Raw genomic sequence first — 11,201 nt, forward strand, 5'->3', positions numbered from 1 at the left:
GAGAGATCGGAGGATGAGTGAAGTACTTACCAAAATCCTTAGAATTCTCAACAAAATAATAGCACACTGCCCTTCATGGCCCCATTCACTGGACTGTCATTCACTGATCCTATAACCTACATCTTTGCTACTGATCCTGACCATCCTGCCAATAATCTGATGTTCTCTGATGTTCTCCACCCTGACTTTTGCACCTGCTTCCCCACCAACCTCAACCCAGAGGAGATTTTGGAATGCAATACTCCCAACAATAAGCTCCTGGCCTCTGATCAACAAGGTACCCTCATTCTACAATGACTACCCACCATTCCCTGTCCCCATTCCCAACACAGCGTTATGCAGGTCCCACTCCTGATCTTAGCTCACCACCTTCACTTCTCCAAGTTTGCGTGTTCCTGCCAGGATTAAAGGCAAAGTTAACAAGTGTAGGGAACCTTGGTTTTCAAGGGATATTGGCGATCTGGTAAAGAAAATGAGAGAGGTGTATAGCAGGCATAGGCAAATAGGAACAAATGAGTTACTTGAAGAGTATAGAAAATGTAAGAAAATACTAAAGAAGGAAATCAGGAAGGCAAAAAGAAGACATGAGGTTGCTTTGGCAGATAATGTGAAGGTAAACCTGAAGGGTTTCTACAAGTATATTAAGAGTAAAAGGATAGTAAGGGACAAAATTGGTCCCCTAGAAGATCAGAGTGGTCGTCTATTGTGGAGCCTCAGGAGATGGGGGAGATCTTAAACAGTGTTTTTGCATCAGTATTTACTCAGGAAACTGACATAGTATATATGGAAGGAAAGGAAACCAGCAATAGTGTCATGGAACATTTAGAGATTAAAGAGGAGGAGGTGCTTGCTGCCCTGACAAGATACTTCCTCGGACCTTGAGAGAGACTAGTGTAGAAATTGCAGTGCCCTGGCAGATATATTTAAAATGTCCTTAGCAACGGGTGCGGTGCCGGAGGACTGGAGGGTAGCTTATGTTGTTCCATTGCTTAAAAAAGGCTCTAAAAGTAAACCAGGTAACTACAAGCCGGTGAGGCTGACATCAGTAGTAGGTAAATTATTGGAAGGTGTTCTGAGAGATCGTATATACAAGTATTTGGACAGACAAGGGCTGATTAAGGATAGTCAGCATGGCTTTGTGCATGGTAGATCATGTTTAACGAATCTCGTAGAGTTTTTCGAGGAGGTTACCAAGAAAGTAGATGAAGGAAAGGCTGTGGATGTTGTCTACATGGACTTTAGTAAGGCCTTTGACAAGGACCCACATGGGAGGTTAGTTCAGACGGTTCACTCACTAGGTATCCATGGAAAAATTGTAAACTGGATTTGAAATTGGCTGTGTGGGAGAAGAAAGAGAGTGGTAGAGGATGATTGTTTCTCAGACTGGAGGCCTGTGACTAGTGGTATGCCTCAGGGATCTGTGCTGGGACCATTGTTGTTTGTTGTCTATATCAATGATCTAGATGATAATGTGGTAAATTGGATCAGCAAGTTTGCTGATGACACTAAGATTGGAGGTGTTGTGGATAGTGAGGAAGGCTTTCAAAGCTTGCAGAGGGATCTAGACCAACTGCAAAAATGAGCCAGAAAATGGCAGATGGAATTTAATGCAGACAGGTGTGAGGTGTTGCATTTTGGAAGGATAAATCAAGGTAGGACATACACAGTAAATGGTAGGGCACTGAGGCTTGTGGAGGAACAAAGGGATCTGGGAGTTCAGATACATAATTCCCTGAAAGTGGCATCACAGGTAGACAGGGTTGTAAAGAAGGCTTTTGGCATCCTGGCATTCATAAATCAAAGTATTGAGTATAGGAGTTGGGATGTTATGGTGAGGTTGTATAAGACATTGGTGAGGCCAAATTTGGAGTATTGTGTGCAGTTCTGGTCACCTAACTATAGGAAGGATATCAGTAAGATTGAAAGAGTGCAGAGGAGATTTACTAGAATGTTGCGGGTCTTCAGGAGTTGAGTTACAGGGAAAGATTGAATGGGTTAGGACTTTATACCTTGGAGCGTAGAAGAATGAGGGCAGATTTGATTGAGGTTTACAAAATTATCAGGGGTATAGACAGAGTAAATGCGAGTAGGCTCTTTCCACCTAGATTAGGAGAGATAAGTACGAGAGGACATGGCTTTAGGGTGAAAGGGGAAAGGTTTAGGGGGAACATTAGGGGAATTTCTTCACTCAAAGAGTGGTGGGAGTGTGTAACAGGCTGCCATCTGATGTGGTAGATGCGGGCTCACCCTCAAGTTTTAAGAATAAATTGAATAGATACATGGACGGGAGAGGTCTGGAGGGTTATGGACTGGGTGCAGGTCAATTGGACTAGTGGAATAAAGTTTTGGCACAGACTAGAAGGGCTGAATGGCCTGTTTTCTGTGCTGTAATGTTCTATGGTTCTAAATCTCAACACCCCTCAGACACCCGCCCCGGCCTCAGCGGTGGAGGACCAGGTGGCACATTTTCACCTGCCAGAAGCACAATGCCTGGTCTGTTGCAGCTGAGCTTTGGGTTCCGGTTACAACTGGTTCCATGCACTAGGCCAACATGCACAGCATCATTCCAGCCCATCCTTTGGGTGCACTGGAATTTCTCAGCAAACATATATTGGGCAGCAGTGCACTTGAAACTGCAAAGCTGGAAGTTGACAGCACATCAGTTTGCCTTTGTAAACAGAAAGACAGGTTAATATTTCAGGTTTCACATGTAATTCCAGGATTTTACATTGGATGAAAGATATTCACCTCTCAATACAGATGTACTAACTGTCCGAAAGGTACAAATGAATTAAACATCTTCAAAAGTTTGAAACCTTTGACCATTAAACAGATTTGCTTTAAAATCGTCAGAAATAAGTTAGACAAGTATTGTTGGAATATGTGTTGCACTTAGTGGTATGAGAGCACATGTACGTGTGTTGTGTACTGTTTTTCACTTCTGTTCAGTAGTCCTGAACACTGGTGAGCTTGATAGAACCCCTGGGGGATACAGCAAGAGCCAAGGTTAAGGCACCATGATTAGCTCTGATGTTCAGGGATAAGGAGGAATGTCAACCAATAGTGACCGTGGAATCTATAGTTGGGTGCAGGATGGGGAAATAGGAGTTTCTACAGCCTTGTTTATGATTCTAGGATGATGTGCTGTATTCATGACGTTAAAGCACTGAGCAACTCCAAAACATTTGAGGAAGCAGCAAAGGTTGTGGTTCACATGGATACTGTTGATGTAGCCAGAAAGAGGGAAGGAGTCCTGCAAAAGAAATAGGTGCAGGAATTGACCATACAACTCTCAAACCTACACCATTATTCAATAAGTTCATTGTTGATTGAATCTTTAGCCTTTATTCCGTTTTCATGTCTGATCCCAACAAACCCCTTCCTCTATAATCTAAAATTCTTTCAATCTCAGGCTTTAAAAAAACTTAATGAGGGAGAATAAATTTCTCTTCAATTCAGTTTTAAGTGCTTGATTGTTTGTCCTGAGAATATACTCCCTATTTCTCTACTTCCCTCATCAGGAGAAACATCCTCACAGCATCTACTCTGTCAAGCCCTCTCGGCTCTTGGGTTTCAATGAGATCATCTCTTGTTCTTTCCTAACAAGACAACACCATCATCCCAGGAGCCAAGGGTTAATCTACAGTCAGAAAGGCAAGGATTGAACAAGGAGTCAGCACAGCTTTATTGCTGGGAAATACTAACTGACAAATTTAAGTTTTTTGAAGAAGTAACAAAATTTATTTATGAGGGCAATACAGTCAATGTAGTCTAGATGAACTTCAGTGAGGCTTTCTACAAGTTCCCAGATAGAAGGCTGATCCAAAAGGTCTAGTGCCCATGGGATCCAAGGCAAGTTGTCAAATTGGATCCAATGGATACTAAATTGTATTGGCAATAGGAGACAGAGGGTGATGGTGGAGGATTGCTTTTGTGATTGGAAGCCTGGGACCAGCAGTGTACCACAGGAATCAGTGCCGGGACCCACAATGTTTGCTACATGCATTGATGATTTGGATGTGAATCTGGGTATGCTTAGTAAGTTTGCAAATGATACAAAAATAGTGTTGTTGATAGTGAAGAGGATAGTTTTGGACTACAAAATGATATGATCAGCTGAAAAATTGTGCAGAGCACAAATTCCAATTGCATATTGGAATTTAATCCTGATGATGGCAACATTTTGAGAGATCTAAGACTAAGACATATACCATGAACAGTAGGGCCCTATAGGGAGTCTTGAGGAACAGTGGGACTTTAGTGTACAAGTCCATAGATCCTTGAAGGTGGCAGCACAGGTTAAAAGGTGGAGAAGGCATGTGAAATGCTTTGTCTTCATTATCCAGGGCATAGAAGAACATGGAGGTCACAGATACAACTTTGTAAAACATTGGTGAGGCCACAGCTGGAGTATTGTGTGCAATTCTGGACATCAACTATAGTAAGGAAGTGAATGCATTGGAGAAGGTGCAGAAGAGATTCACCAGGATGCTGTCTGGGATGGAATGTTTCAGTTTTGAGAGGAGTTTGGATAGGTTAGAATTGTTTTCATGGAGCAGAAGAGGCCGAGCGGGAACATGATAGAGGTATACAAAATAATGAAGGGCGAAGATATGGTAAATGGAGACACAAAAGACTGCAGATGCTGGAATCTGGAGCAAAAAGCGAGCTGTTGGTGGAACTCAGCAGGTCAGCCGGCATCTGTGGAGGGAAATGGACAGTCAACGTTTCGGGTTGAGACCCTTCATCTGGACTGAAAGATTGAGGGGAGGTAGCCAATATAAAGCGGTGAGGGGAAGGGGTGGAGCGAGACCTGGAAAGTGATAGGTGGATCCAGATGAGGAGGAAGAGTGGAAATAGTGACAGAGGCTGGGAGGTGAAAGGTGGAGGCAATAAAGGGCTGCAAATGGTGGAATCTGATAGGAAAAGGTGGAACATGGAACCAAATAAGGGAGGTTAGGTGGGCAGATGGGAACAGTAGGTAGAGAGGACCCAGTGGGAGGGGTGTAGGTGATGGGCAGATGGAGTGGATGGAGGGGAAAGAACCAGGGTGATGGGGGCTGGGGTGAGTGTAGGAGGAACTGGGTAGATCAGGACAGAGAAAAGGGACAGAGGGGGAGCAGGTTACCAGAAAATGGAGAATTCAATGTTCATGCCACTGGGTTGCTGAATACCAGGCAGAATATGAAGTGCTGTTCCTCTCTGCATTGCGCCTCACCCTGACAGTGGAGGAGGCCGAAGACAGACACGTTAGTGTGGGAATGGGGAGGGGAATCAGGTCAAGAATGCACGAAAGGCCAGATCTGGAGACTGCAGTGATCTTCGAGGATTGTATGACCAGAAGAAAACATTAAAAATTGGGGAAAACCACTGATAATTTGAAACCAAACATTAAGGATTTTAAAGTTGAGTTGGTTTTACAACTGAAGCCAAGTCAGGGGGATTTGCTTGACACCATCATATCGTTTTCCAAAAGGAGGATGAGCCTTATGGCCTTGTGTCCCTGCAACGTGATCAACCTCACAGTATTATAACCCAGCAGTATGACCAACCACACGGTATCATGTTTTAGCAATGCCTCATACTATCATATCACAGCAGTGTGACCGACCTCATGGTATTAAAGCCCAGTACCCTAGAGAACCCACCAGATAATTTTGAACCATCCGCATGTTAAGCAAATAAAATTTATTTTATATTTTGATATCTTCAAGTGCTGCTATCAGCAATGTAAGGGTGCACATAAGATAAATAGAAAATCATAGCAAAGGCATCCACACTCACTCAAGGCACAGTCTTGCAAATGAATTAGAATCAAATAGCGTAACATCCTAGATAACTTAGTAAAAATATAATTGTTGTGTAAGGTATAGATTGATGTAACTTTATTAATATATTCTGAAGCAGAGATTCATCTCTGTTCTACTGTGATGTCACCGGGCACATCTTAATGCCTGTACATTAATAGCTCCACTTATATGACAGAACACATTTTAAGTGGTTAGTGAAAGTCAAGGGGTGATTTTCTAAAGAATATAACTTGCAGCAATGTAATTATGTAGTGCCACTCACATAACTGATTATATTTGGTCATAAAATGTGTATAACTATTGCTTACTAGAAAAAGATGCAACTTTTGTACAAAAATTGCATGTAGCAGACTTCATGTCCATTGCTGTATTCAGAAGCACCAATTTAACTTTGGTGGGGCATAAATCGTGTTGGTAGATTCTGCATTATTGAGTTTGTGGATTAATGTTATCCATTTCAAAAAGAAAAATTGCCAGCAATCTCCCAGAAGAATGCCCTCCACCTTGGACCTCAAACTGTTGTGCAAATTAACTGCACTTCTGAGAGAAGAGTATATTTCCTTTTATAACAATGCCTGAAGGTTTAACATTGTAAGCTGAAAAGGTGAAACCACAGAGTTAAAGATTATATGCAAAGGATAAGTCCATGTTTCCATTAATCTAATAATATTTCATTGTGTTGACATGATGAATCCTGATTCTGACTTGGGATTTATCCACTTCTCAGGTATCAGCCTCGGGAAAATGAAATTTTCTGGCCAGTGGGCCACCAAAATACAAGCATACAAAGCAGAATATAAGATATAACTTATAATTCTCCGAGGCAACTTTGCATAGCAAAACATCCCAAGGTAATTCACAACAACCTTGCTGAACAAAATATGATATTGAGTCATGTGGAAATGTTAAGACGGATGACCAAAAGGTTGCTCACAGAGGCAGATTTTGAGTGTGTTAAACTATTTCTGTACCTATCCTCTTTTAAGTCGTGAATTCTGGGCTTTAGAGTTGGTAGCTGAAGATGCAGCCATCAGCTGTGGAGCAATTAAATGCAAGGGTGATCAAGAGGCTAGAATTGGGGACTGCAAGTATTGTAAAGTGGAGAAGATTACAATTGGCAAGGAGGGAATAGCAATGGAGACATTTGAGAACATGGATAAAAATTTAAAACTTACTAGGAACCAATGAAGATCAGCAAGGACAAAGGTGATGAATGAAAAGGAGGTTGTGAGCAGCAGATTTACAAAGAATAGGAGCATGAAGGTTCATTAATATGTTACAAACTATCTCACCCTCACATGGTAAATTACTTGAAAATTAAATCCTTGTCAGGAAAGAAAAACTGTATGGATCATCTTGGAATGTGGAACCAGTGGGTATTGTGGGACCAGTATTAGAATACATCAGGGTTGAAACAAAATAAGAATTTATAAACATTGATAAAATCTGATCGATTGCAATTTATGGTAGAATCTACTGTTGCTTTTAACATTTAACTGGCTAAAAAACTCATGTACCTGAAAAGATCTTCCTTATTTCCGCCTCACCCATCGATGGCACTCCAAAATTCCCATAGCCAATTTGACACTGCACTCTACAGCTAACACTGCCAGTCAAGGTGACTTTCTACCACCCACTGGGATTTCCTCCTCACCCGAGTGCCTTAATTCTAATTAGGATGGATTTCATGGATACTTGGTCATTTGGGAGCCCTACATTAGAACTCAGGTAATGATTTTGGGAGGATTTTTAACTGAAAATTGACAATCTTCATCCATAAAGTCACTTTTTGCCTTTTTAACTTTAAATATCCTCCTTTAAACATGACACAGAAAAAGAATACCACCACTAATGTAGTGAGGCATCCTACGACAGTTAACGGAAGGATTACACAATAAAAATGATACCAAATCATAGAGATATCCTTGCAGATTATCAGTCGTAATCGGGGTGAATTCTGTGGTGTATGTTAAAGAAAGAGAGATAGGGAATTTTAGGGAGGGTGTTAGAGGTCTGGCTAGCTGCAACCAAGGCCACCAGTGGTTGTGTGATTAAAATCAGAAATGTTGAAATGGTCAGAATTGGAGTAGTAAAAATATCTATAGGGGCTGCAGGGGTAGGAGAGGTTACAAAGATAAGGGTTGGAAAAGGATAGGGGTGACAAGGGGTTTGGAACAAACCCGTGATGAGTCATCAACCTTGGCTCTCATTTCTATGTGTCAAATCTTGTATCAAACGATTGTTTTATGGTTACTGTCTGTAAGATGTTGGAATGTTGCCCTTTATATGTGGAGAACTGAAACACAAATGTGAGCAAATTATGTCTCACTCAACAGTGGCCCTCTAGAGTACTGCATTCAGTTTTGGAATGAAGTAGTTGAAAGAAATGTAAACTGCAAAAAGAGGGGCTAAACCATGAATTTAATTATGAGAAATTATTTCATTAAAATGGTGGCAGGATGATTTAAACAGTGTTTCAAACAACACAAAAATTTTATGTTAGGTATAGAGAAACCGCCTCAGAAAATAGTCTACGACCTTAAAAAAAAAGCTTAGCCATTTGGGAAAATTAGGAAAGTAATGGAAATGGATAACTCTTCTGCCCAGTAAGGTCAGACACGTTGGGACAACTGAAATTTTCAAAACCAAGATTGAAAGTTTATATTGGCAAGGATAGAAGAAACATAGAACAAATGCAGACAATTGGATCTCGGGCACAAATTAGCCATAATTTCATTGAATATCAGAACAGCATCAAAGTGCTAAATGGCCTACTGTGAAGATTCAATCACTGCATCATAATCATTAATTACACTTGTTTGTCAAATTTTCTGTTTTTCTAATCCTCCAGTAGTGTTTATGTCTTAATATTGAAGTTTCAAATGTAACTGCACCAGGAAAAATGAAAATACATACTCAGAACCCCACAATTAATGTTTAAATAGACAAACTGCACATCTATATCTTTAAAGTAGTAAAAGGTCCCAAGGTGGTCAAACAAAATTTGATATCAAATCACACTTTATGCAAGCAATTAAAAGCGTAGTGACGTAGGTTTTGAAGATCAATTGATTTGGGAGGAAATCCCAGATCTTAGAGCCCAGAGAAATGAAGGCAAGGGAACCAAAGTGGGAATGCACATGGGTAGATATGGAGTAGTGCAAACATTTGAAAGTTTTAAGATTGGAATGGATGAGTGTTGGGGAAGTGCAAGACTCTGAAAATACCTGATAAAAGAATGAGATTTTTTTTAAATCCAAGGGATCAATTGCCAAATTGGAGGCCAATGTTAGCCAGCACAGGGATTGTAGATGATGATTTAGTATATTTAGGATATCAGACAGTCTGTAAAGGTAGAAAGCTAACTGAAACTGCAACTACACTCCATCTGTAATGTTGTTAAAAGCATTGTGCTGATCCGGAATGAGGATCCAATCTGGCTCCTGAGAGAAGTGAATAGAGAGGAATAAAGAATTTTATAGAAATGACCTTACTGGAAATTTCTATAAAAAGAGTGAATTGCTTTGCACTGATGTTTAGTTGCCCTTAGCCTGGCCTTTTTAGCAAAAAGCTGATGCAAATTAACTGTTGTTTTAAGTCTTTTCAGGATCCATTGTTATTTGCTGCTACAATGCAGGCATAGCTATTTTTAAACTGCACCCAAATGAAACAAGCACATAAAAACTGGCAATATTAAAAGAAACAAGATGAAGCTGTTTATAAATAAAGCAAAAATGCACAGGAGGCCAATCTGAGTCTGTAAAGAGTAAAATAGATTAAGTTCAGAACAGTTCCTTTCCACTTTACAGACATTGCCTGGCCTGCTCTGTACTCCACACTCTTTTCAGCATTTGCATTTGTTTTGTCCCCCAAGACATTTGATTGCAGCAGTAAACATCTTGCTGTTATTATAAGAATGCAGTAACTACACCAACCATGAGCGGATCTTACAAGTTGTGGCTATTATGACAACCCATTGCCCTCAATGTCAACTCCTAAAGAAGCTTTCTTTCTTTATTTGCTCCTGAAACTGAATAAGATGAGAAATCCTGTAATAAGCATAACAATCACTATCATCTCGATTAACTTTTGAAGATTCCATCTTTTCTCAAAATTTTCCCTGCTTTTGCGAAGCTGCATCCTTCTCTGGCGCAGTAACTGCTCCATCTCCAGTTGTCTTCCATAGTGAGCCTTGTAGAACTCATCAAAATTGAAGTTTGATTTCCCATCATTTAACTTTTCTTCTGAACTTCCAGTCTTTGTTTGTTTTATTGTTGAGGCCTGGCCTTTGTCCGAAGGTTTTTTACCAATGTGCAAATCAGCAGGAGTCAGAATTCCTCGGTCATACTTTTTCCTTAGACTCACACTGCCCAGCACAGAATATGCCTCATTGATTTGAGTAAACCTCAATGCTGCCTCTTCACTGCCTGCATTTCTATCTGGATGGTAAATGAATGATTGCTTGTAGTAGGCAGACTTGATCTGACTATGTGTGGCATTTGGAGAGACTTTCAAAATACTATAGTACACTGTGTTGTTCCCTCGTGGAAGTGGGACAGCATTATTTTTACCAAAATAACTCTCATCGTCTTTATAATAGCCATACATTCTGCATTGTTGTAGTGCTTTCATGCCAGTAGAATGACAATGACGGTATCGGTTACTGTCCTGAAGCAATGCAGAGGCATTTGAGCTGATCAACCGTTGAAACGTTCGGATCCAAAGCCCACTACGGTAGTTGTCATTCACCCCCTGATAAAACACAGGACAGGACCAAACCTTTCCACAGTTGGTAAACCCTTTAGTTGTGTAAGTATCATTGTCACCGAGGGTCCCAGCCCAAGGGGCACAGTCACCAGCCATTTTCATACTCCCAGCCATTTCACTGGGCTTCAGTGATGGGTATTTTTTGCCAAGTGTCTCAGCTGAGGAAACATTCGCAGGTTTTAGCAGTGGGGTGTAGAAGGGCAACACAGCGAGGATTTGGGAGAGGCGTCCCACTGCACGGCCCCCAACCTTTGTTGGTCCCCACCTGGCACTGCCTCTAACAGGGAGCAGTGGCAGCCGCGGCTCCAGCTGTGCGGCAATGACTCTGCTCAGGGCTCCCTGCCCCAGTGACGGGGGGCAGGGCGCAGGCGCGCCCCCCACACTGCGCGCACCCTGCGCCGCTCGCCGGCCGTTCGTTTCCCAACGGCCAACCGGCCCCTGCCGAACATCAGCTTCCATGGAGCCCGAGGTATTCCCCAGACCCCGGTCGCACCTTCGGCCGCCAACAGCCATGACTTTCCTCGTCCAGTCCCCCACATCCCGGCCACAGTGCAGCATCACACTGAGACCGGCACATAGCAGCGCCATCTTGCCAGTCCCACACCGAGGAGGCGGAACCTAATC

The 11,201-nt window shown here is 41.8% G+C and overlaps 1 protein-coding gene across 1 annotated transcript; it reads right to left on the minus strand.

Annotated features, from left to right (window-relative positions):
• Window positions 1-5,730: 5,730 nt before the first annotated feature.
• LOC127581298 (uncharacterized) lies at window positions 5,731-11,158 on the minus strand. The gene has a single exon (XM_052035554.1). The coding sequence runs from the start codon at window positions 11,133-11,135 to the stop codon at window positions 9,825-9,827; it is 1,311 nt and encodes a 436-aa protein (XP_051891514.1). The 5' UTR covers window positions 11,136-11,158; the 3' UTR covers window positions 5,731-9,824.
• Window positions 11,159-11,201: the final 43 nt, after the last annotated feature.

This window comes from Pristis pectinata, chromosome 21 (genome assembly GCF_009764475.1).
Source record: "Pristis pectinata isolate sPriPec2 chromosome 21, sPriPec2.1.pri, whole genome shotgun sequence".
Classification (NCBI taxonomy): domain Eukaryota; kingdom Metazoa; phylum Chordata; class Chondrichthyes; order Rhinopristiformes; family Pristidae; genus Pristis; species Pristis pectinata.